The sequence below is a fragment of the Portunus trituberculatus genome, chromosome 16, assembly GCF_017591435.1.
Source record: "Portunus trituberculatus isolate SZX2019 chromosome 16, ASM1759143v1, whole genome shotgun sequence".
Taxonomy (NCBI): domain Eukaryota; kingdom Metazoa; phylum Arthropoda; class Malacostraca; order Decapoda; family Portunidae; genus Portunus; species Portunus trituberculatus.
Window position 1 is genome coordinate 12,045,445 of NC_059270.1, and position 27,500 is coordinate 12,072,944.

A 27,500-nucleotide genomic window follows, 5' to 3' on the forward strand; every position below is an offset into this window, starting at 1 on the left:
CCAATTATGTCGTCACCAACCACTTTCCATCATCACTAAGAATAATCACTATAATCCTTCTCTTCATCATGTATGTCGGACAGAAGCTTCAATTAACTCGTCATTCACTGTCGTCTGCTAAGCCTTTTAATTCCAGCGCTACTTTTCCCCATCTCGTCTCTGTGTTCCCTGCTCTCCATTCTTTCCGTAATTATGTCTAGTGTGTTGAATGAACTCTCAATTTGTGGACCGACGTTTGCAATTGATACTTCTTTTCTGAAGCCTTCCTTAGTGAGAGGAACATAGAGGAGGTGATTAACGATTTTTTTTTTTTTTCATACTTTGTAGGTATTGTATTCGTTTTATCTTTAATTTCTCATCTTTGCTGGTTTCAAGATGTTATTTGTGAAGTTACGTCTTTCTTTTGTTTATTTTTTTTTTTTTTTTTTTAGTTTCCTTGTTTTCTTTCATACGTGACTGAATAGACAGGTTAGTTCCTAGATTTTTTGCCTCAAGTTACGTATTTCATGTGTCCTTGTTGTCTTGTACTCTTCTAGTCTTTCTCAATAAGCGCCCCAGTAAAATGAAAATGTTGCTATCAAAATCTTTTCCGTCGCCTCCACGGGTAACTCATAACGAACAACCTCTCCTGTTGTTTAACCTTACTCCTCTCTTGCTCTTAATTATTCCCACATTTTTGCGAGTCATCTTTCATTACTTCATTACTTAGCTGAATAGAAATACTTTTACTACTGGATGCTTACCTCGTTTCGCACTTGCTAGTGGATAAGGTGGTGAGCGTGGGATCGGGCAGACGTCCACGCGTAGGTTCGAATCCCACCACGTACAGCCTTAAACATTTTGCCATTTGTCGAGAGGTTTAAAGTTATCTACATGTCACCATGATACCCAGGTTCTAGGTGGTTACACTCAAGATGAGCTTGGGTGGTGATATGGGCCCTAATATGGGTAAAACTATAAATAAAACTGCCTGCGCCACTAATGGGCGGAAGCTAAACAGCGCTCCCCATACACTCTTCAAGTGTGCCTACAGGCGTTATAGGCCTTAACGTAAAAAAATAAATAAATAAAAAAAATAGAAAACTTTCAAGATGCTTTTCTCTCCACACAGTTCAGTTTCTATTGTTTTTATTTTCTTTTACTTGTGTAGGTAGAAATACTAATAATTAAGGTGTTTATTCATCTTCAGTGGCAGCTTCATACGGTTCAACAGACTATGTAGGTGTCTTCTTGTTATAATCGGAGAGTAGTTATTATCAAAACTATTTCTAACTGTATTCCATTATCGGTTTGTGGTCGGTACTAACTTTTCTTTTTTTCAAGCCTGCGTAACAGCTCAGAATCTATTTGTCCTTCCTTTATGTTTCCTTAGTAATAATCCACGATCAGTTACTAACCAAATTGTTTCATCTTGTGCTGTATTTTCGGTTTGTGGTCTGCATACTAACTCACTTCTCTGTTTTTTAAGCCTCCACAGCGATCCTCCTTCACCATCCTCTTTCTATCGCTTCCTCAACTACTATTACTACTCCTTCTACTACTGCTACCATCATTACTACTACCACTACTTCTACTCCTGCTACCACAACATCAACCATTGAGAAAGTGTCAAGTAAGTGCATCAAGATAGAGAAGCAGGTGTGATGGTCTCACCTCGGGCCTCATATTACAAATTTAACAAACTCAAAATTCAGGGAATGTACTAAATAGTTCCTAATTTCGAGTTTAAGTATAAATTTCTAACCTATTTGCCCCATCACGCCTGCTATATGGGGATTAAATTAAAAGCAAACACTGTAGTTCATTAGGCATGTGGCATGATGCTCACGTAGCCAGGCCAGCAGCAGGCAGAGGGACCGGCTGTCGTGATTGGTTCTCCGACGCACTCCTCTCATTGGTTGCATGCATCTGAGTGACGTCAGCGGCAGGGCTCTAGCAGCTCTCCTTCAGCCACTCTGCCACTCCGCCTCGCTCTTCACAGCACGTCAGCACCACTTATCCCTTGATACAAATGCCATTCTTGCTATTCACACTAATTAGAGACTAGTTAGCCATCCCAAACATCACCACCAGTACCACCACTTGCTTTTCACTGATCCACCACAACCACCACCACCGCCACTATCACCAATCACCACGCGGCGCGTCTCATTTATTTTCCAAGAAACGAAACTTACTGAAAACAGCATACTACTTAATTTGTATTGCTGGATTAGAAATGCGACGATGAACCAAGAACTGTCTGTACCTAGATTACTTCCCCTCAAATGTAATGTCATGAAATTTTAGTGAATTATTTTGTAGAATATGACATCAAAACTTGGCCCAATTGTGAGTGCGTATGAAATTGTACATAAAGAAATTAAACGTACACAGGTATTTTGTGCCAATAACAAAATTAACTGAAGTTTCTCCAGTGAAGTGAGCTTGATATGAATTATGGAGAAGCTGCTCTTTTTCCCACGTATGCTCTTGAAGTGGAAGGTAAAAGAATCTTGGTCATATAGTAATAAGCATTGCATTTTGTTGAATGACATGCTTCCTCAGTCCAACGAAGTGAAGTGAAGGTAGCTAACGAATGGTCTATGGAAAGTTAGGAAACAATACATTTCTTTCCTCTGTGAAAATATGATACCAATAATACGAAATACTAACAAAACATTTGTACAAGAATGAATGAACATTACGAATAATATAAATGCTAGTTGTAGTAGTAAACCAGTAGTAAGTGGTAGTAGTAGTAGTAGCAGTAGCAGTAGCAGCAGCAGCAGCAGCAGCAGCAGCAGCAGCAGCAGCAGCAGCAGCAGCAGCAGCAGCAGCAGCAGCAGTAGTAGTAGTAGTAGTAGTAGTAGTAGTAGTAGCAGTAGTAGCAGTAGCAGCAGCAGCAGCAGCAGCAGCAGCAGCAGCAGCAGCAGCAGCAGCAGCAGCAGCAGCAGCAGCAGCAGCAGCAGCAGCAGCAGCAGCAGCAGCAGTAGCAGTAGCAGTAGTAGTAGTAGTAGTAGTAGTAGTAGTAGTAGTAGTAGTAGTAGTAGTAGTAGCAGCTGTTGTTGTTACTGTTGTTGTTGTTGTTGTCGCTATAATCACCACATCAGTAGCAACAATAATGATATCCATTAATTAAAACAATATCAGTGCATAGCTTCATTACGCGAGCCCGCCACACCTGAACGCCTGCATTGCGTCTGTCCTAAGCTGCCCATTGTTTCCAGGGATAGATTACCTCATCCACTCTTAAATTATTCTACCATGCACTATTAACATTTGTAGTTTTCTGTGTCCTTGGGTATAAATGTAAGAAAGTTTCGTTGTTGGACACTAAAACGGTCGGGGATTGGAAATGTGCTCCAACAGATGTTAACGTGGATGAAATAAAGGCTATAATATGAGCTCCAAAGATTAACAAGGGTATTGAATATAAATGTTGAATATTTTTTTCTATTGTGTTTTCTGTGGCATTATTAAGCCATTGAGAGACTAATTAATGTCATACGACTGACAAAGTGTTTCTAAATATCGGTGTGATTAGGTTTTTGTGAAGCGAAAAAGAGATACAACTTTTGATTTTATGAATGTGAGTAGGCGGAAAGTAGCGTTTATTCTGTTAAACAAAGAATTGCTTTCTTTCTATCTTTCGGCGAAAACAAAAAGACGCAATGCTGCTTTAGTCTATTTTTTGTCATCTAAATACTTACGTTCATAAGAAATTTACTCATAATATAATAAGAGAAACAGTATCATCATTTATATTCTACGCCCGAGTAAAGATTAACAAAAGCAGAACATTGCCGCTCATGAATAAGCTTTCATTGTGAGTTAAACGCTTAACCAACTAAATTTAGGCGAGATTTTTTTTTTTTTTTTTTTTTATATATATATATATATATATATATATATATATATATATATATATATATATATATATATATATATATATATATATATATATATATATATATATATATAAACATAAGCGTTTTATAATCAGCGTTATGTAGTAATAGCTTTTGATTCTTTTCTCGCTTTTATTCCACAAAGAGAGAGAGAGAGAGAGAGAGAGAGAGAGAGAGAGAGAGAGAGAGAGAGAGAGAGAGAGAGAGAGAGAGAGAGAGAGAGAGAGAGAGAGAGAGAGGTAAAAGATATTGAGATAAATCAGCCAATCACAAACATTTCTATTTCCACCAACAGCCTCTTTACATCTTTCACTGAACATTCAAATCACAACATATGCGTTTCTTTCAATAACACACACACACACACACACACACACACACACACACACACACACACACACACACACACACACGTACAACCATCCTAGTTTCCTCATAAAGCCTTGTTCTTTGGGTGAAAATATCCTGTCTATAAATTTTGCGGCACCTTTGCACTGTATGAATGTACATAGATCACTTTTACCTTCGATGCCTCGCCTTGCTCACCACAGGAACGCACGCTGGACACTTTGCGAGTATCTTTTCTGACCTCTCACATTTATTACCGTGGGAGTGAGAGTTATTGCTTTCAATCACTGCTTTCTGCGAGTGACTTATTTTGTTTATCTAACAGCAGATTTTAATCATTAGCGCAGGGAATGCTTGATAATACGTAGCTTGTATTTTTATTTTTCAGTGATGAGAGAATACTGATCTTTTTCTTTATTTCCTGAAGTCTAAAAAATATGCAAAGAGAAGCTGGATATTAATTATGTTTATTTTTTTCCCTCGCAGGTAAAATCATCAGGAAGACAAGCTTATCCAGATGGAAGGTAAGTGTGTGTGTGTGTGTGTGTGTGTGTTCACTTCACTGTTTGATCTGCTGCAGTCTCTGACGAGACAGCCAGACGTTACCCTACGGAACGAGCTCAGAGCTCATTATTTCCGATCTTGGGATAGGCCTGAGACCAGGCACACACCACACACCGGGACAACAAGGTCACAACTCCTCGATTTACATCCCGTACCTACTCACTGCTAGGTGAACAGGGGCTACACGTGAAAGGAGACACACCCAAATATCTCCACCCGGCCGGGGAATCGAACCCCGGTCATCTGGCTTGTGAAGCCAGCGTGTGTGTGTGTGTGTGTGTGTGTGTGTGTGTGTGTGTGTGTGTGTGTGTGTGTGTGTGTGTGTGTGTGTGTGTGTGTGTGTGTGTGTTTGAGTGGTGCAGGGAATGTGATATATTCAAGATACTCATAAAACATAAATAAAAGCTGATCTGAAGATTCGTTGACAAAACTCTCTCTCTCTCTCTCTCTCTCTCTCTCTCTCTCTCTCTCTCTCTCTCTCTCTCTCTCTCCAAAAGCAATATTATGGTTGAAGTGGAAGAAAATATTTTTATTCATTCTTATGGAAACCAATAACGTCAGAGAGAGAGAGAGAGAGAGAGAGAGAGAGAGAGAAAGAGCTCAGTTGTTTTCTATTGTTGAGTGAGACCGATGGTTATGTATCAGGTGAAATAAATATAGGGACAAAGCGATACTCTCTCTCTCTCTCTCTCTCTCTCTCTCTCTCTCTCTCTCTCTCTCTCTCTCTCTATTGTTCACCAAATCATCCCCAGCTCCTTTTATCTTGCATTCCTCTTTCTTTGACGTACAGAGCATTTCTATTTATTCTGCGCAGTGCTATTTCACATCCCTCTTCAACACATTACTTTCACTATTCACGGTCTGTTCCAATACCGTCTTTATAACTTACATCTCTGTCTATATATATATACCACTCTTACACTCTTAAATTGCCCATGTTATTGAACTTAATATTCTATAATTACATTTCCTCTATCTATGGATTTTTTTGTTCTAATAACTTCTTTTCCCTCATTTAGCACATTTGTTTTCAATCTCGTTTTCCTTCATAATTGTTTGTCACTTTCCTTCTTATTGAAATCCTCTTTTTCTATTTGTAAATCTATTTTCTTCTCTACTCATTACTTTTTCCTTAGTTTCTCTTTTTAAGTAATCTCGATTTTTCTTTATTATATTCGTCTTGATCATTGTTTTTCCTTCTATTCCTCCTTATCGCTATCCTCTTTTGCTGGTCTTCTTACTCTTATCCTTCTCATTACTCTCTCTCTCTCTCTCTCTCTCTCTCTCAGCATCTTTGTATATTCTCCGCCGTAAATATTCTTAATATATCTTTAATATATTTTCTTGTTTCTATCATATTCATCCACGTAATTGTTTCTCTTTCTCTCCTTTGTCAGTTCTGCGTGCACGCTGACAAACGCAAGATGCTGCAGGAACTCACGTCCTCCCTATACGTGAGACCTAACAAGCCACACGTCCTGTGGGAGCTCACCCGCTGCATCTCTTCGGCAGTAAACGCAGACGGCTGTAACCTCTACCTCGCTGACCTAGATACGAACACTCTCAGACGCTATGTCGAAAGTAAAGACGGGTGAGTGCAGCTGTGCGAGTATCTACGTGCAATGCTATAGTCGTAAGGCTTTCTCTTCTTCTCTGTGACGGAAGTTTATAATAGAATAAATATAAAGTTTAATGGGGAAACTATTCTTCAGATGCTGCCTCTTTTAGTAGTGATGGAATTAACGTATAAATATACTTAAAAAAGTGTCGTTACACTGAACCATCTGACAATCCCGGCAGTATTGGTAAGCGTGTTCGACTAAGACTTCACCTGTGTCTCATGCGTTACTGAGAAAGTTCAAATCTAATTGCTTTATTTACGAGTATTGCTCACTTGATCATGTAGGTGTAGCTGTACACGTGTTGAAATCAGCATAAATAGCATATCATCAATGGATCCGTCCTTGGTGTCAATTTGTATCGTGATGAATGTGTAACAATAATCTTTCGAGTGCGTATACCGTCCTTGCTTCGCTCAGAGCTCTGCGACCTTCTTACTTGAAAAATTGATGATTATATATATATATATATATATATATATATATATATATATATATATATATATATATATATATATATATATATATACAGTATTATCATTGCGAAAAATATCAGCAGGACCAACACACATACAGAACCAGTGGCTGATGAATTCTTATGTTTGCTGCAACTCATTTTATTGTTGTTTACGTGTAGGCTTCTCGTAATTCATGCTCACATGCTATTGTTGTTCAAGCTGATCCGTTAAGACCCATGTTGTATTGTTGTTACTGTGGGTAGTGCTACGAATAACAAGGCTGAATATCCCCAGCATGCTGATAAAACGCGCTAACATTTGAAACAGGGATGTTGTGATTTTACCATTTGCGTGAGGCATTGCTCTCCGAGTCTTGGGTAACAAAGTGTATGCAAATGTATACAAAGTGGAGGGCATACAAAGTGTCTCATTACACGTCAGATTTCCCGTGTCGTTTGAAAAGAGAAATCATTACACGAGGGATGTAATGTAACAGGATCGAGTCAGAGAGAACAATGAAAATTATTACCTTTGCGAAAAATGGCGAAAGAGACTGGAGATAAGGCAAAGCAAATGAGGAAGTTAAAAGTGAAATTCTACTTTACCTTATAGAGTATAGACGATAATGAGATGAGCAAGAGACGATAATGAGGAGAAAACGCGGAGGAGCAGGAGGATAAGGAGCAGAAGTAGTTATTGATTTGCACTACTCGCCTGATTATATCTGTATGCCTTCCTATCTGCTTTCCTCGCTGGGTGGAGAACATAGCAGGGTTTGTGTTCACGTGAAAAGAGATATGCTACCGAACCGATAGTAATGAAGAAAGGAATTTGACTTCATGAGACTTAAAACTTGTACACAAATTCACTTATACCACTCTGTACTTTTCCCGTCACGTAGGAAAAAAATCCTGGACCAATATTAAAAAAAAAAAGAATGTGGAGTTAACGAGACTATTTATTTACATCCGTCTATCATAATATTCAAGTTTTACACTTTACAATACTATGTACTATCTTTCTTTACATTGCAGGAGACACACTGTTTGAGACATCCCTGGCGAAATTAGCCTTCCTCCTGAATCGATATCAACACCGATGAAAAAGAACACAGAGTTAGTTATGATTAACACCACTCTAATTGTTTCGTATTTATTATTTACACTATTTCTCACTTTCCTCATCGTATGGGAAACATACAAGCATCCTTGGTGAACTTTTCTTCCTGACCAAAAATCATTATAAAAAAAAAAGAATTAACGAGGTTTTTTATTTACACTGTTTGGTTTCTGTATAAATATTTTCCTGGTTGTGTGGGATTCGTGCAAACATCTCTGGCAAAAATAAGTTTACATCTAAATCAATATGCATGTCAATTGAGACCATAATGGAGAGAGACAAGCATATAACCAGTTGAGATTGCCATTTCTAAAGAATACAAGCAGATTTCCAATCAATAAGTATGTCAGGTATGGTCTGTCGAGTCGAGACTCCTAAGAGAGACGGTTTTAATTAAAAAATTATATGCAGTGAGAACAGAAAATAGTTTTACATATCTAACCTAGTTATGGAGTAATCCTATTTCATTGTAAGGTTAACTTGCATACAATGTGCTGTCACCATTGTAGAAACCTAACTAATACATTCTATAGTCTGATTGAGACGCCATATATACAAGCATTCAATAAATAAAGTATAATTATTGCTATATAGTACAAGTAATGAAAGGGAGACGTGATAATGAGGCAAATAAAAGAGACACACAGGCAGACTAACTGATGGAATACAAACCGTAAGAAATCAAACTACGCAGAGATTAAACAGACAGTCAGATTTGTAGAGGAGAGGATGCAATATTTACCTATTATCTATGACAGTGAGACATACATAGTATTATTGTACAAAGGTTTGTAGATTTCCACGTGAGGAAGTATGATGATTAATATGATAGCGTAGAGTCATAGAATTTTAGTATTTTATAGTTTTCGGATATGCATCTACTACAAAGGCTTTCAAGGGAAGTGATATATCGATTTAGGGATTAACTTTTAACGAAACAGATGAATTTTGGATCATACTTCGACAGGTAATTTGTGTATACTTAAAAGGTGACAAGAAGGTGATAAGGGAAGGAAACTATGAAGAGCCAGAAATGACGACAGATGTACAACAGGATAGAGGACAGACCAACAACAATTTTATACAATGGTGGTAAAAGCTATGACTGAATTGACAAGAGATGATTACAGAAGGCTTAGAAAGTTCTATAGTACTATACAATAACATCTTCAATGAGGCAATAAATGAATGGGATGGATTAATTAAACAGGTGGTTAGATCCAAGTCAATAGAGAACTTTGGAAGGAGATTAAACAAATTTACGAATGGAGCTTCGAGATAAGATTAAATACGTTTATGAATGGGGATGATAGGTGGGTATGTTGAGAGAGAGAGAGAGAGAGAGAGAGAGAGAGAGAGAGAGAGAGAGAGAGAGAGAGAGAGAGAGAGAGAGAGAGAGAGAGAGAGAGAGAGAGAGAGAGAGAGAGAGAGAGAGACTCGTATTTCACGTTGAATTTTTCATATGATGAAAAAAAAGGTTAATACTATTAAGGAAAAAGAAAATTATCATTCGAAAAATTAAAAGTTATATATGTACCAAAATATTGTGGGAAAAATTAGTGAAATGTTGATTAAACGAAAAGCAGCAGGAAGCGATGTAAAAAGAAAGCAAAAAAGAAAAGCAGGCGGCCACGTGGCAGGGTGAAAATGTGTGGAAAAGAGTAATAAAAGAGAATAAAAAAAAGGAAATTATATATATTCGAGAGAGAGAGAGAGAGAGAGAGAGAGAGAGAGAGAGAGAGAGAGAGAGAGAGAGAGAGAGAGAGAGAGAGAGAGAGAGAGCGTGTAATGACGTATAGACTCAATTTAATTTGTCTAATCTATTGAAAGTTCCTATTGACTAAGTTCGTTATAGAGGTTCGTATTCAGCCACGCTTTGTTCTTTTACCACAGTAGTTTTCCAAGACCACGGATATGGTTTAACGGGTTCTTATGAAGTTTTTTCCTGTTAATAATGTAAATATCTTGATAATCTCTTAGTGGAACCATAAAAAAATACTCAGGAAACACTCTGAAGACTATGTTGAATGCACAGATGGTTCCCTACTTGATGAGGCAGCCTTCTTATCCTTATATTTTGCTAGAGCGATATGTTAACTCAAGAAATACTAATAGGTAAATATCTTTGGCCAGAAGTCGTGAAGTGTAAATTAAGTCACATCTTTCTCAGTCCCAATCCATGTCCGCTTCCCCATCTAACTCCCTCGTTTTACATTTCTCATAACCTTCTCTCTCTCTCTCTCTCTCTCTCTCTCTCTCTCTCTCTCTCTCTCTCTCTCTCTCTAGTAATTGAAATTTCTTGGGAATAAAGACTAAAAACCCTAATATTTAAGACATTTTTGTTAAAATTGTACTGACAGGATAGCTTCTTGTATCTTTAACCTTACCCTGGCTTTAGAGTAATCAATCCGTAAGCCTAAGGGAATGCTGCCCTCTCACCATAATTCTTCAAGTGCTCCAAGCTCAAAGCTGTGTGTGTGTGTGTGTGTGTGTGTGTGTGTGTGTGTGTGTGTGTGTGTGTGTGTGTGTGTGTGTGTGTGTGTGTGTGTGTGTGTGTGTGTGTGTGTGTGTGTGTGTGTGTGTGTGTGTGTGTGTGTGTGTGCCCTTGTATATTTCTTTATATACTGCCCTGAATGTGCAGAGAGAGAGAGAGAGAGAGAGAGAGATGAAGAAAGAATGAAAAACATGGTAGAAGGAGGGGAAGTGGAGTGTGAAGGGGGAGAAGACGACTTAAGATGCACGTCAGATACCTCTAGGGCAACGAAAGCCGAAATGTGAAAAGAGTGACAAATGTCACTTGTTACAAATATAGGTGGCAAAACTGCTTCATCAAGTAAGGAGCAGACAATACTTACATATATACTATACGCTGTTCAAGATCGCTAGACACTTAAGCCCCTCCTCCTGGGAGGAGCACGTCGGTGATAACGCTCTGGCTGGTCGTGTTTAATGGAAAACACTTGGAGGAAGGATGTATTCTTCCTACAGGGAAAGGATCCATTTTATAGTGCTCCATAATTTTTTTGGGGGCAAGCACAAATTATTTGCCTTGAGTATATGATAACATCCTACACCGTCTTGACTAAATGTCATATTATTTCAGCACAAAAGTAAGTCAGTAGTACTTGATGGGAAGACATAGAGTGAAAAGAGTGTAGGCTTGTAAGTTTCTGAAAGAGCGAGAAAATTATATTGGTCAACTCGAGTTGCTTAAGGACACTTGGAATGCAAACATGTAACCCCTCGCCCGAGACAACGTTAATGCCCTGTAGGACCATAAACTCCAGCCGGCCAGGCCTGCGGTTTGACCAGGGTCGAAGGAATGGGTCACTGATGTCAGGTCAAGCACACCTTGCATAGCCGTGTGCATTTTTTTATTGATGTAAATACTCAAATGTCCAATTTGTATTTTAATTTATATATTCGTATAATATTTAATATAAGAGAGAGAGAGAGAGAGAGAGAGAGAGAGAGAGAGAGAGAGAGAGAAGGGAGAGGAGGGAAGCGCTCATCCTTATAGTGAAGGACTGTAGGGATTAGCAGTATGACTTGAAGGGTAGTCAATAATACTAGTCATCCGTCTAGAAGAGTCAGGTGTTCGACAATGTTTATCGAGTCATCAAAATGATGTCAATCCCTCCGCCACACCCCGGGAAATCACTACCCAGTGGGGGAGAGAACCCAGGGCTTGCCAAGCTCCGCCGTGACGGATGGGCTTGTGCCTTTAGCGATCGTCAATAGAATATAGTGAAGATAGGACGTAGAAGTGGCTCATAATACGCACTACATTGCCTCAACTGTCTAGCGAATAATAATGTCCTTATTATTTGTTTCAACTCATTTTAATTGGATGTCCCTCACTTTCTGCCTCCCGACTCACTTGTCCTTTTTATCTGATCAAAGCAGGGAAGGAGACAGCACGGGGTGGAGCTGCGGGGTGATGGGCGGGGAGTGGCTCTGCGGGTGGGTCGCCAGCTCTCGCCAGGCAGTGCGTGTAACCTATCCCATCACTGACCCAAGGTTCCCAAAAGGATGCCCCTTCGCTGAGGTGAGTTGCTTCTTGCCACAAGCTTGTTCTCTGATTAATTACCCATGTCATCTGGGACTCCGTCGAGGTGCTGGTTGTGTTAATATTTGTGTTCCTATGTGTTGTCATCAAGCTTAAGTCATCTATTCATCCACACATTGTAGTGTGAGTGTAATTAATCCATATTTGACCACTGAAGCATCTATCACACGCCCTTTACACCATCAGTGATAACAAGAACATGTCAGCTTCTTTAAATGACCAGCGGAATTCAGGATTTAGTAAAGTTTCATCCTTCTTTCACTTATTTTTTCCCCTATATAAAGTTACATATTATATAAGAACGTTTCATTAATAACGTCAGGAAACACAGAAGGAAGACAATGTTAGCTTGGGTAAAGATGGATATTCCTTCACACATCCCATCCTATATTCACTCTTCCTTAAAAAGGAAAAGGGGGGAAAGGATGCAACGAAATCATTAGTTCCGCTATTGCATTGTGTTGTTACGTTTTTCCTTATACATAATCATAAAAATTAGAAAATTTCCCTCACAAACTATTAGACAGAACTGCAACTCAGAAATCAAAACACAATAAAAAAAAAAGCCTCGTTAGGATACGAAATCTATATGAAGAAGAGGAATGTGAAGACAAATTCAACGAAATGATAGTATGAAAAATTATAAGAGAGCACTCCAAGCCTGACAGCACGCCCACACCCGCCTACCCTCGGCCAGCTGACGGTGAAGTGACGAGCTGTATCACGTAGGAGGGCGTCCTGGCAGATGAGCCTCTGAATCTTTAGCTCAAATTATAAATAGAATAGTAATACTTGCACGAATACGAATCAGTATTGATTAGTATTGCACCTGTGAATCACGTGTTCGGGACGTAGTTCGCAGGTACACAAACACAGATGGCCTGCATTACTTTATGGTTACACAAAACTGCATGTATTCTCTTGAGCTTTTTTCTTCTATCATACTTCCTTTCCGTCTCCTTAAAATGTACTCCTCAACTCGCCTCAACACATTACAAAACAGTTCCATGAAAGATTCATTTTGCCACCTACACCCCTGCCATTTGCCTTTCTCAAACATTCACACCTCCACGGACAGGAGCAGGAGGTGCACCACGCCCTGGTGATGGCAGTGATGCAGAGTGACGGAGAGCTGGCGGCGGTACTGGAGTTGTACAGGCGGCGAGGTAGCGAGTCCTTCCACACGGAGGACGAGGAGATTGTCAATTCGTACCTGGTGTGGGGTGGCATCGCGCTGCACTACGCCGAGCTCTACCACAGCATGGTGAAGCAACGCACCCTCAATGAGTTCATCCTCTCCGTTGTAAAGTGAGTGACGGGAGAAGGTCAGGATGGAGTGATCTATTCATCTACCCACCCATCACGTCAGATTATATATTTATAAGACAGACCCAATAAGTGAAAGGAAAATGTTAGAAAAATGTACTTGCTTATAGATAAAAAAATATGTTTGCCTATATTCCATTCCTCATATTACATACCAATAAACACCACCGTCCCCTCTCTCCCCTCTCCGCAGATCGATCTTCCAGGACATGGTGAGCATGGACACCCTCATAATGAAAGTGATGAACTTCGCCCAGAGGCTTGTGAACGCTGACCGCGCTTCGCTCTTTCTCGTCGACTCCAAGAACAAACAACTGTACGCTCGCATCTTCGACATGGGCAGCGAATTCAGTGAAGACAATCCCCAGCAGTCGTTCAAGGAGATCAGGTGAGGCAACGAGGCAGGGAGTGGACTGAAGGACAGAGAGGAAGGAAGGTGTTTGAGGGAGATTGTGAGGCAGGAAGGTATGGAGGAGTGATAGTGAGAATGAAAGGTATAGGAGGAAAGACACTGAGAAAGGAAGGTCTGGGAGGAGAGATAGTGAGAAAGGTAAGGTCTGGGAGAAGTGAATGAATTGAAAGACAAAATTTTTATGAGCGATCTTATGGTGAAAAATGGCCGTACGGGTGAAAGAGATTGTGAATGAAAAAAATAATAATAATGATAAAGTTCATACGATAAGACTAAGGTGGGAAGAAAATTTAATGAAGGTGTGGGTAGGTGTGCAGGTTTCCCACACATTTTATCCTAACTTGATGCTGCTATGTTGTGGGATATAAGATTATTTACTTGAATATTCTCACACTCAAGTGTCTTTTTATTATGAAGTAAGCGACATCACAAACACAAACACGCAAAAAGAAAAGAAATCATATCAACATTTTTCTTTTAATTGAACTAAACTTCTTCTTCTAAACTTCTTTTACACGAAATGCGACTACTAACACTCAATTACGCCCCTCAAAACTCATCGCAGCACAAAAGTAAGGGAAGGTGTTTTATTCACAATTCAAAACGATCGATATTAAAGTCCATTGGTTTTTTCTTTTCACCCTCGCTTCCTGGGAGTTGCATCACAGATTTTTCGGACCACAAACCAACGCACGCTACTTCATCGACTGCAGTGTTGACAAAAGTTCAGAGTTCATTGCAACAGAACAAAAAGAGACAACGCGGGACCATGACTGACTGACTGCCTTGACAACAATCTTGGTTTATGTTTTTTCCTGTTTTTTTTAGCACTGCTCTATAAAAAAAAAACACTACTACTACTACTATTACTACTATTACTACTACTACTACTACTACTACTACTACTACTACTACTACTACTACTACTATCATCACTACTACTAGTACTATTACTACTACTACTACTACTACTACTACTACTACTACTACTACTACTTGTGCTACTACAACAACTACTACTACTATTACTTCTACTACTATTACTACTACTACTACTACTACTACTACTACTACTACTACTACTACTACTACTACTACTACTACTACTACTACTACTACTACTACTACTACTACTACTACTACTACAACAACAACAACAACAACAACAACAACAACAACAACAACAACAACAACAACAACAACTACTACTACTACTACTATCACCACATATAATAACAATAATGATTAAAATGATAATGTACAACAACAATAACGCTAATAATAACAGCAATAATAATAATAATAATAATAATAATAATAATAATAATAATAATAATAATAATAATAATGATGATAACAAACCCCTATGCCACAAAACAATAAAAGTTATCATGTTTATCACTCATTAGTTTTGAAGCTTCCATTAATCACTCCTCAAACTTTTACCTTCCTGCTACAAAAAACACATAAGCAACATATCACAATGTATCCTCGTTTTCAAATCACTGCACTTATTAGCAACCCAAAGCACTTTATGAATGTTGTATCAGGCAGCCTTATTATGAATCAAAGACACACAGGGTATAGTATTTCTCTCTCTCTCTCTCTCTCTCTCTCTCTCTCTCTCTCTCTCTCTCTCTCCACTACTTATTTTTCTCTACTCTTATTTTTTGGAATAGAACGCTATCTAATATGCTTAACGAAGAAATTCTTAATTACACACACACACACACACACACACACACACACACACACACACACACACACACACACACACACACACACACACACACACACACAGAGAGAGAGAGAGAGAGAGAGAGAGAGAGAGAGAGAGAGAGAGAGAGAGAGAGAGAGAGAGAGAGAGAGAGAGAGAGAGAGAGAGAGAGAGAGAGAGAGAGAGAGAGAGAGAGAGAGAGAGAGAGAGAGAGAGAGACCAAAGACAAAGGAATATAGAAATACAAAGGAAGAAGAAGCAACAACAAACATTATCTATCCTACGCTAACTATTATTGTGAGAGACGGGACAGTGCAGAAGAAGGCTCCTCCTCCCACTCCCTCTTCCTTTCAGCCGAAGTTGGTTGGAGAAAGGAAATGGCACCAGTTTGTTTGTTTTTTTATACCATGTGGGCTTTTCACGGGAATTTATGTGCTAAAGGGGATACTTTTTGTGGTATCTCCTATCTCAAAGCCCACCCGCTAGGAAACTGTTGCCCCGAGTGAGGAAGCCCAACCTACACTCGGACCATGGACAGGAGTCAAACCCGTGCGCTTGGAGACCCCTCGGACCCCAAAGCATTAAAAATCCCACAGAATTTGAAAGAACATAACGAAAAAGAAAACGGAGAAGAACTCGAAGAAGAAAACATAATAGTGAATGAAGAACACCAACAAGAGACTAGATAACGCGGAAGAACGAGAAGTGGGAACAGTAAAGTGAGAGATAATGAAAAAGTTAAAGAGAGAAACAAAGGATGATAAAGATAACCAGTATTACAGAAACCAACTGTGTGTGTGTGTGTGTGTGTGTGTGTGTGTGTGTGTTTCACTGTTTGATCTGCGGCAGTCTCTGACGAGACAGCCAGACGTTACCCTACGGAGCGAGCTCAGAGCTCATTATTTCCGATCTTCGGATAGGCTTGAGACCAGGCACACATCACACACCGGGACAACAAGGTCACAACTCCTCGATTTACATCCCGTACCTACTCACTGCTAGGTGAACAGGGGCTACACGTGAAAGGAAACACACCCAAATATCTCCACCCGGCCGGGGAATCGAACCCCGGTCCTCTGGCTTGTGAAGCCAGCGCTCTAACCACTGAGCTACCGGGTGTGTGTGTGTGTGTGTGTGTGTGAGTATGTTTTGTGTGTCAGCTTTAGGTGATATCAGGATTCATATGAGGAATGAATTTAATTAGGGAAGGAGGAGGTAATTGAAATGAAGAGTTGTTGGGAAGATGAAGTAGAGGGGTGATGAAGAAAGGAAGGGAAAGACGAAACAGAGGAGGAGGAGGAGGAGGAGGAGGAGGAGGAGAGAAGTGATAATGAAGGTGTTGTTGGTAACGTGATGTTAGTGATGAGGGTGAAGATGATTTTGATGATAATGAAATTGATAATAATGATGGTGATATTTGTGCAATGGTGGAAGAAAAGATAGAAAAACAACAACAACAACAACAACAACAACAATAACAACTACTACTACTACTACTACCACTACCACCAGCACCACCACTACATACGACACTACAGAAACCACACAAAATTGCATATTAAATCTGAAACAAAATTAGCAATGCAAAGATTAGAACATATGAAAAATCCAGCGATGCATTAATCAATTCAATAAGACACAAACATCACACCACGACAATCCATCCTTGAATTTTTCCGTCTCACATTTTTCTTATTTTCCTCCACGTTCTCTTCACCCTCCACCGGTTTTTTTACCTCCCTTTCCAGTTACTTTCTCCGTTTAATTTCCTATCCTGGCCTTTCCTTCCTGCCCTCCCAATCATACTCTCTCTCTCTCTCTCTCTCTCTCTCTCTTAAGTAGTAGTATCATAGATAGCATTTTTCAATTTTGGCCTCCCTTGCTCCTAATAGAGAGACGATAAACAAAATAACAGAAGGATTTTAACATCATCAACAATACCAACAATAACTACTACTACTACTACTACTACTACTACTACTACTACTGAAAATAATACCACCACTACCTCTCCTCATATGTCACCTGTATCGTATCTCCTTTCGTTCCTTCCTTACTCTTCATCCCCGCAATCACTCCTCACCTTCCTTCAGTCTCTCCTTCCTCCCTCCCCTGCTCTCACCCTCTCATCCCTCCCTTCGACAATGTCACCGCGGAAACCCTGCTCTGTTCACGTGACAAGGCAGGAGAGTAACTATTCCCACTAATTAGGAATGGAAATGGAAAAATAGGAGGAGAAAGAGGAGGAGAGGAAAAGGATATAAAGCAACACAAAAGAAACACACAAGAAAAAAAGAGAGGAGGAGGAGAAATAAGAATAGGAGAGAGGAAAGTTAAGAAGTTATGAAGCAACAGAAAAGAACATAGAGAAATGAGAAACAGCAGCAGATTTGTTCAACCTTGATTAAGTTAACTGTTAGAGGGACAGCACTCTTTAGCTAAAGAGATATAAAAAAGATAGTAAAGATAAAGGCTCCTCCACATCCACCCTACACAAAATTTCTCCAGTCAGAACAAGCAAGAAAAAAAAATGCCACGTAGTAGAAGGACGAGAAAGAACAAGAGAATGTTCATTACCAGAACAACAAAAAGTAAAAAAAAGAGAAGGAGATGGAGGAGGGAGAATGAAAAATGGAAGAGGAGGACGAAGACGAGGGTTGAAGAAAAGGATAAAGTACATCAGAAAAGAGTAAAGCTAAAAGGAAGCTGGTGACGAAAATAGCACAAGAAAGATGAGAAAATAAGAAATAAGACGATGCAGAGGATAATGAGAACAAAGGAGAAAGAAAACTTAAAAGACGAAGAAACAATACTTCAAAATTAAACCAACCTATGAGCAGAGGATAGGAGAAGAGGAGGAAGAGAAGAAGGAGGAGGATGCGGAGGAGGAGGAGGAGGAGGAGGAGTTAAATGATAGTGATGGGAGCGAGTTGAGGATTGGCCTGGGCGTCTCTTTGTTCTTGTGCGGAGGAGCAGGAGCAGGAGGAGGAGGAGGAGGAGGAGGAGGAGGAGGAGGAGGAGGAGGAGGTATTGGGTGCATGATAGCCTTGTAAGATGGAAGTGAAAGGAGGATTAAAGGAACAAAGGATGGAGACGGAAGACTAACTGAGGAAAGATGACATCGGAAGTAGAAGAGGAGGACAAAATGGAAGAAATGACAAACGGGAAAGAGAGAGAGAGAGAGAGAGAGAGAGAGAGAGAGAGAGAGAGAGAGAGAGAGAGAGAGAGAGAGAGAGAGAGAGAGAGAGAGAGAGAGAGAGAGAGAGAGAGAGAGAGAGAGAGAGAGAGAGAGAGAGAGGCAACATAAAATAAGGAAACATAATACAACAGAAAAGAAGAGAAAAAAACGAATGAAGGAAGAAACCGAGAGAAAAAAAAAATAATACCAGACGAACATTATCAAGGAAGGAAGGAAGGAAGGAAAATGTGAAGGCATGAAAGGAGCCAATAAGGTAAAAGGGACGGAAAGTGAACCAAAAATAGGATCAGAAAAAGGTTATCAAGATAACTGAGATACGCACACTACGTAGCTATTGCAGCAGATAAGATACCTTTCCTATCAGCCCCTTCATCCACTGGCCAACTTCTGAACTTCCACTGAAAGAAGGAATCATTAAGAGACTTGCTTCCTTCACTTCATTCAACTCGCAGCCACTAACACTGATTTGAAGGAGGGCTGAAATATTATGGAGGTAGTGAACTCTCTCTCTCTCTCTCTCTCTCTCTCTCTCTCTCTCTCTCTCTCTCTCTCTCTCTGGAATCTAGCTGTATCTCTCTACTCAATTTTTTTTTTGTTTGTAGAGGATCAAGGAAATGAGAGAGAGAGAGAGAGAGAGAGAGAGAGAGAGAGAGAGAGAGAGAGAGAGAGAGAGAGAGAGAGAGAGAGAGAGAGAGAGAGAGATGACGCGCTAGCGAACAAGGAAACAATTAAAGTCAATTTCATCAAAGTCAAGTTGTCATGCTGAGCTTAATTGTGAGGAGAAATTTGTGAAGGAGATTATAAGTTAGGAGGGAGGGAAAATGACAGGGAGAGACTTAAGGCGATGAGATGACAGGAGGGGATGTGAAGGGAAGATGACTGAGCGAGGGAGTGAGAAAAAATAAATGAAATAGAGAGGCAAGTATAAAAAATCAATCAAGGGTAGAGCAAGTGAATGGTTCTTAATGATGTCTATGTGTGTATTCCTGTCTGATGTATATTGACGTCATTTTTTCAACTGATATTAATTTGATAATAATGTAGATGCGTCACTGATTTTCCAGCCTCTTTTCTCCTCTTTCTCCTCCTCCTCCTCCTCCTCTTCTTCTTCCTTATCCCGTTCCATTATCACTCTCACTCTTCCTTCTCTCTCTCTCCATCACCCTTTCATTTGTCCTATTCACTCTTCCTCCTTCATCTTTTTTTTTTCCTCTCCTTTAGTTTCTTCACCATTTTTTCTTTTACTTATAGATCGCTAACAGTCCTTTTCTCTCGCTTCTTCCTCTTCCTTTATACCTTCTGCTTCATCACGTTTTCTTCTTCCTCCTCCTCTTTCCTCAACTTTTTCTCTCTCTCTCTCTTTCACTGTTCTTTTTTCTTTTATCAGTCTTCACGTTTATTCAAGTTTATCGCTCGTTCTTTTATCTTTTCCTTTATTACCATTCTCCCTTTTCATTACTCTTTCCTCTTCTTCCTTCACTATTCCTCTTATTTTATTTTCCTCTCCTCTTTTCTTTCACTATTTCCTTTTTTCATTATCCTCTTCTTTTCCTCTTTTCCTTTTCTTCTTTTATTTATCCCTCTTTCTCCTTTATTTTCTCCTCTGTCACTCTTTCTTTCTTATCTTTCCCTGTTCCTCCTCTTTATTTTTATTCTTTTTTTCATCACTCTTCTTTCTCTTTCTCTCTTTCTCCTTTATGACTCTTCTTCATCATTCCCTGTTCCTCCTCTTTCATCACTTTTCCTCTTTCTATTTTTTATTTTTTCTCCTCTTTCGCCATTCTTTCATTTTCCTCTTCTCTCTTTCTCCTTTATCACTCTTTTTTCTTTCTCTTCCCGTGTTCCTTCTCCTTCACTCTCATTTCCCTATTTTTACTCTTACTCCTGCTTCATCACTCTTTCCTCTTTTTCTTTCACTCTTTCTTACCCTTCCTTCATTATTTCTTTTCCTTCCCCCAATCCTCTTCACCGTTCACAGCACTTTCCTCTCAGTTCTCAGCAAGAATCACCACCGTAGCTTAGAACAACAAGCCGCTCAACATCACAGATTTTCCTTCCATGCACTTCTTTTCATGCTCAGAAGCCTTTCAATACTTGAGTGTATACCCGCACACTTGTATATATCTAAATTCCACCTCCTGTTCCTCTTACTCATATTTAAAAAGAAGAAAACTGAAACGATATACCTCAAAATTATTTTTCTTTAGAACACAAGGACACAAGGAAACAAGGGAAGTTCCAGGACGATTTCAGAGCTACACACTCTTCATATTCCATTCCCCGCACGGAATATAACCACTTCCGACAATCAACCTCATCAATGGATGGTCTTATTTTATTTCAAATTCTCTAATGGCTTACCACTAACATCCTGATAGCTGAGTCCATTCCATTTATCGGCCATTATATTTCAAATCAACTTACTTCCAACCTCTTATTTCTTTTTTCGTCAAATCTTACCAAGGTTGAACTCATTATTTCTTGTCCTCACCTGTGCTGACCATGAAAATATTGCCTATGTTAATCATGTTTTATTACCTATATCATTTAAAGACTTTTATTAGATTGCCTCTCAATCTAAGCTTCTCTAAGTAAAAAAGTGATTAAAAGCTCACCTCAACACACACAAGACTGATCATCGTATATAAATTAAACATCAAAGTTCCCCCCACAATGAACATAAACCACCTTTAACCCTTTAATAAAGATATACATTTCCCTCCCCACCTTCTCCACGTCTCAGGTTCGCAATAGGGACTGGTATCGCTGGCATCGTGGCTCAGAACGGAGAGGTGCTCAACATTCCAGACGCTTACGCCGACCCTCGCTTCAACCGCACCGTGGACCAACTCACGGGCTATGTCACCAAGTCCATCCTGTGCATGCCCATCTTCATCAGAGGCAACGTGATTGGCGTCATGCAGATGGTCAACAAGGCCTCAGGGGTGTTCAACAAGGTGTGTGTGTGTGTGTGTGTGTGTGTGTGTGTGTGTGTGTGTGTGTGTGTGTGTGTGTGTGTGTGTGTGTGAGTGAGTGAGTGAGTGAGTGAGTGAGTGAGTGAGTGAGTGAGTGTGTGTGTGTGTGTGTGTGTGTGTGTGTGTGTGTGTGTGTGTGTGTGTGTGTGTGTGTGTGAGAGAGAGAGAGAGAGAGAGAGAGAGAGAGAGAGAGAGAGAGAGAGAGAGAGAGAGAGAGAGAGAGAGAGAGAGAGAGAGAGAGAGAGAGAGAGAGAGAGAGAGAGAGAGAGAGAGAGAGAGAGAGAGAGAGAATATCCAACCAGATAGAAAAATAATAACTTTACACACATCAACATTATTCATAAGAAACATGGAAACAAGTACTGATACAAATGGGCAAAAAGTCAGACTATTTAATCCATTTCATGTCAGGACGTAGCAAGAATTACACAAGAAAAAAAATAAACACTTGTAAATAATTATCATCACCCGGTTCACTTTCTATCCACCTGTCCTAAGCCTCAGGTAACACGATTAACTACCAAATGCCACCTACAATATAATCACGTCCTACCTATATGTCTTCGTTCTCTACTCCAATACGTTTTCTAATTCATTTTTATGCCCATTCTATTCTTCTTCCTTTCATTATTTCCATCTTCCCTCGGTTTTTTTTTTTTTATTTATACCATGTGGGCTTTTCACGGGAATTTATGGGCTAAAGGGGATACTTTTTTAGGGTAGCTCCTATCTCAAAGCCCACCCGCTAGGAAACCGTTGCCCCGAGTGAGGAAGCCCAGCCTACACTCAGACCGTGGACAGGATTCGAACCCGTGCACTTGGAGACCCCTCGGACCCCAAATCACGCATGGTTCCACTGTTTGGCGACTTAACCCCTTCAGTACCATGCAGCGTTTTCATGTTTACTGTGGTTACTATTTAGCGATTTTATTAAAGCTTCAGAAACTTATGTTGGGATTAAAATAGAGACTCTGCCCATTATTCTTTTGATCTTCATAGAGCCTTCCTAATGTAAATAAAATAACTTAATCATGGCCAAAAATCAAGGTAAAAGTGCGTCTTAGTATTAAATGGGTTAATTTCAAACTCAGCTATCTTGCTTCAACTCTAGTCACTCATAAATAGTTAAGTCACGGGTGCCTTTCATCATTTTTCCTCCTTCCATTTTCCTTCATTTCATCTTTCCTTTCCCTTTACGTCATTTATTTTCCAGTTTCATATTACTTTCATTCTTTCACAATTTTTTTTTTCCTTTCCCCATTTCAGGAGGACGAAGAATCTTTTCAAATGTTCGCCATCTACTGCGGCCTCGCCCTCCACCATGCGAAGCTCTATGACAAGATTCGACGCTCCGAACAAAAGTACAAGGTGATTCACTGGTTTACGAGTGTTTCTTTAGCTCTCTCTCTCTCTCTCTCTCTCCTTTTATTTTTCATCCAGCAATCTCCAGGCTAAGCTAAGTTCTACACGGCAAGTCTTTTAAATGTAAGAAAATAATATTCAAGAAGAGTAGATGTTATGTTGTTTTTTTGTGTGCATTTTTTTTTCGTTTCCTATTTATACATTTTATCTATTCCTTTATTCATAATCTATTTATTTTTCTGTTTACTTATTTATTCATTTTATCTATTCATTTATTGAGCAGAAACGTCTCTGTCGAGCGAGTTCGGGTGATTCAAGCAGACAATTTCTCCTTTGTTTTATGGTCCCTCCTTATCTAGGTATTTGGTTTGATCATTCACTTTTTTGTCTGTAGAATCTCGTTTTCTGTTCATACCTCACCCTCAGACACACTTAGTAGAGTCGTGTGCAGTGTTTTGGGTGAGTTTGAATATGAATTAATTCGTGCAATCAATAAAATACATGCAATACACTAGCAAGGAGGTGAAGGAACAAAGAAAATCGATAATATCTCTCAGTCATTAGGAAACACAAGGCTCGCCATAAATTTCTTGGGCGATTGAAACTGCAAATTGGCCGTGAAATTTGATAAGCAAGCAGCCCACGCAGCAGCTGGTGGAAGCTCGATACTAACGTACGCAATAAGACACAATAAGAGAGAAGACACCGTGGGGCGCAAATTAAAGACACACTATAACAATTTTCTTTTCTTGCAAATATCGTTCTAAATATCAACTCAATTTAGGCAGCCCGACCCGCAGCTAGTGGAAGCTAGATATTCACCCACACAATAGCAATAAAAGAGAACACACCGTATGGCGCAAAATAAACACTATATCAATTTTTTCTTACAAGCATCATACCAAATATCAACTCAAATTAGTCTATTATAATATGAAAATAAGTGTCTAAAACAGAAACTTTCAAGGTAATTAATTTTACTAACCTCTAAAACTTTCTCCGCATATTATTTATAGTTATTGCATTTTGACGGAAGAGACGCCAAATTAAATAACAATTATTTTTTTCAGACACACATCTTACTTACTATCATCCTTCAAGATGTTATTTTCTGCTCCTAATAATAGCATGAAAACCCTGTAACTATTAGATAAGCGTAACTCAACGACAACCTGAATTAACAAATAATCACACCAGTCAGAGCAACTACTATATCATTAAGAACATAACAAAATGAGGAGCTACAAGAACCATCAGGCCTACACGTGGTACTCACTGTATGAAAACTGCTTACCTATTTCCACCTAACATGCAATTTTTCTTAAGCTTCCGCACTAACAATTTGATCACTGAGTGCATTCTGCAGCGATAGAGAAGAATTAGGGAGGAAAGTTAAGCATGGATACACAAACCTACACCTTGATGGATGCACTGAGAGGAGGTAAAATCAATATGTGGATGAATAAAATACGAAGAGATTTCGAAACATCCCGAGAGAGAGAGAGAGAGAGAGAGAGAGAGAGAGAGAGAGAGAGAGAGAGAGAGAGAGAGAGAGAAGCAAAGGACGGAAATGACGACACAAGAAGGAACAGATACCTCGTCGAGTTCTCTTACTCATACTTACGACCAATGAATGTAACCGTATAAGGAGCTTAAAAAGAATTGAGTAAATGTATGGTAAGGATGATAGACGTACAGGAGTTGCCACGAGTAGACCTAATAGATTCTTGCAGCTTCCCTTATTTCCTTAAATACTTATGTTCTTGTATGTATAAATTATTCAAGAGAAACAGTTAGTACATCTATATACATAAAACATCAAAAGAAATACTCAGAATACTCGTTAAGACTTACGTACGTCAAATCTTCACTTTCATTATCAGTAACAAAAAGATTCACGTAATAAGATACTGATTCTATACTCGCAAGAGAAGGCACGGAAGTACCAGCAAGGAATAACGTAGTAGTAATGCTAGTATTAAGTAAGTAGAAGTAGTAATAGTAATAGTATGTAGTAGTAATTGTAGTAACTGTTGTAGTTACAGTAGTAGTATGAAGGCATTAAAAATTAACAACTTGATACTCGTAACATATCATCTCATTATGTACAAATGCTTCATTATTCATAACCAAAACTCAGTTACTTTACCTTTCCTTCATGATGTTCTCTGTTCCATGGCAGTTCTTATAAAGATGGCACTTCACAACTGGAGGTGACAGGCAACCGTTAGCAGCGGCACTAAGACATGTCACTCTTCACTTGTACAGTAAGGAGCGTTCACAAAGAGTGCCTTGAAGCATCACACAACGATCGCTATAGAGTTCCAAACACTCGAGCGACAAATGCACTTGGGACCATACTCGTTCATCGTCCTTCACCTTCAGCAAATAATAAATAAATGAATGAACAAATAAACAAAAACAGTCACAACGCTATTACTCCTTATGGGTTGTAAAGCCACGCCACACACGCAGGCATACCCGAGCCATTTTCTTACGTCACGCCAACACGCTACACTTTTCTACGCACAAATACTTGCTAATTAAGCAGTCATGTCCTTTTAGTTCTTTTGGCTCCATAACCGAATCGAAGTACAGCACAAAGAGGAGCCACTAATTCTAGCCCAACGCAGCCCCGCCGATCACAATGTAAAATTTCCTTCACCACGGGCAACAGTGTTCCACAAAGCATCTAGACCTGCCTGCGTTGCGGAACTGTCCTGACTTGTGGGAAGTTGCCGATTATTCAAAAGTTTTCAAGACAATTTCCATTAAAACTTCATTTTAAAATCTGATACATATTTTCATTTCTTATCGGTATATATACTACATACAAAGTTTCATAACACTTTAAACTTAGCGAAGTTTCAAATTTATGAGGTGATAGGCTTACAGAAAACGTATTGAGTCACTCGTGACGTACATGGCGCCAAACTTCAAAATCTTTACCTATTTATCTTTTGTCGTGCTTCTCATAATAAGACTCCATAATGGCTCACGTAAACTAAGCAGACTCCAAGAGGAGGAGCAGGATACACACTACACACAGTGTCAGTGTAGCAAGAGGAGGAGTGAGTGCGTCAAGACATCAAGACAGGGATATCCGCCTCTGTATTCCCTCTCGATCTTAGTTAGTCGGGTTATTAGGGAGATGGCAGGCAAGCGTGACCTCAAGACAGCTTCAAAGGATGGTAAAGGCGCCCTACACATGGAATGCAATGAGTCTAATGCCGATCAGCTGACAAGCAAGTGTGTGGGTCTAGGGAGAGATGTCAGTGTGCGTGACGTATCCATTATTAAGATGAAGACGATCTGTGGTTAACTTGATAGAAATGCTAAGACGTTGAGAGCTACTTCTTAGTACGAGTATTTTCTTAATATAAAAATGTGCTTTGGTATAAGTAATGCATTCCATATTATGCAGATTATATCAACTAAACATCAAAACAAACTAGTAATGTTACTGAGCACGATGGATAATAATTCTTCACTGCGGCAGACCAAAACATACATGGAAATCTAATAAAAAAAAAAGCTCTCATTTTGTGCCCTTTTCTTTTTTTTTCAACAGGGGAGTTATGTATTTATTTGTGTATTCTATGTGGATACAATCAGTGTATTGGCTCAGACACCACTCTCACCGCCATGCCTCAGAAATTGGCCTGTATTTTAATGTCCTAGTTGCCTCCTCTTCCAGGTAGCACTCGAGGTTCTCAGTTACCACAACTCTTGCTCTGACGACGAGCTTGATGCCCTGCAAGCTGAAAGCGTAACCAAGCATATCCCGGGGGTGGACGAGTAAGTAGGAAGGTGTTAAGCAGCGCGTCTGTGTCTGTGTCTGCGGCCGTGTCTTCGTTTCCCATTTAGTAATTTGTTTTTTCTCTTTCATGCTCTGATCCATGGATGACTACTAACCTGTCCCCATCTCTCCTCACTATTTTCAGGGCCTATTAATGATACACCACGGAATTCTTAGGCTAGCATTGATTACCTTTTGACAATTCCAGGAAACTAGATTTATTTATTTATTTATTTATCATCCTTTGGGAAATCTGAATAAATGATGAATTGTGCATCTATTGTAGAGAACCATATTCTGTGCCCCAAACATACAATACCAAATTTGAGACCAAAAAGATGATGCCTGAGCGGTGACGTGTCTCCCTCTCTGATGCTTTAAATCCCCGTCACCGAATTTCCATGAGCTATCATGGGACGCAAGGCATTCATGTTTTGCTTCAAAAGGCTGTCGCCGCCACCCTCCCCTGCCACCTCCCTCCACCCAGACCACTGCTCCTCTAAAAGGTCCCCCTCCTCATCACCTCTTGCAGGTAGCTCTGGAAATGATGAGCTACCACAGCAGTTGTGCGCCCCTCGAGCTTGATATGTTGTCAAAAGAAGAGGTGCCCAATGTCTTGGCAGGCGTAGATGAGTAAGTACAG

At 39.6% G+C, this 27,500-nt stretch overlaps 1 protein-coding gene across 1 annotated transcript in view; it reads left to right on the forward strand.

Annotated features, from left to right (window-relative positions):
* Positions 1 to 27,500, forward strand: part of LOC123504587 (probable 3',5'-cyclic phosphodiesterase pde-5) — a 219,726-nt gene that overhangs the window by 177,838 nt on the left and 14,388 nt on the right. The window contains 8 exon segments of the mRNA XM_045255234.1: positions 4,725 to 4,762; positions 6,200 to 6,393; positions 11,905 to 12,046; positions 13,146 to 13,375; positions 13,587 to 13,781; positions 21,465 to 21,678; positions 22,963 to 23,064; positions 26,756 to 26,856. Of these exon segments, the coding sequence (XP_045111169.1) occupies positions 4,725 to 4,762; positions 6,200 to 6,393; positions 11,905 to 12,046; positions 13,146 to 13,375; positions 13,587 to 13,781; positions 21,465 to 21,678; positions 22,963 to 23,064; positions 26,756 to 26,856 (1,216 nt within the window).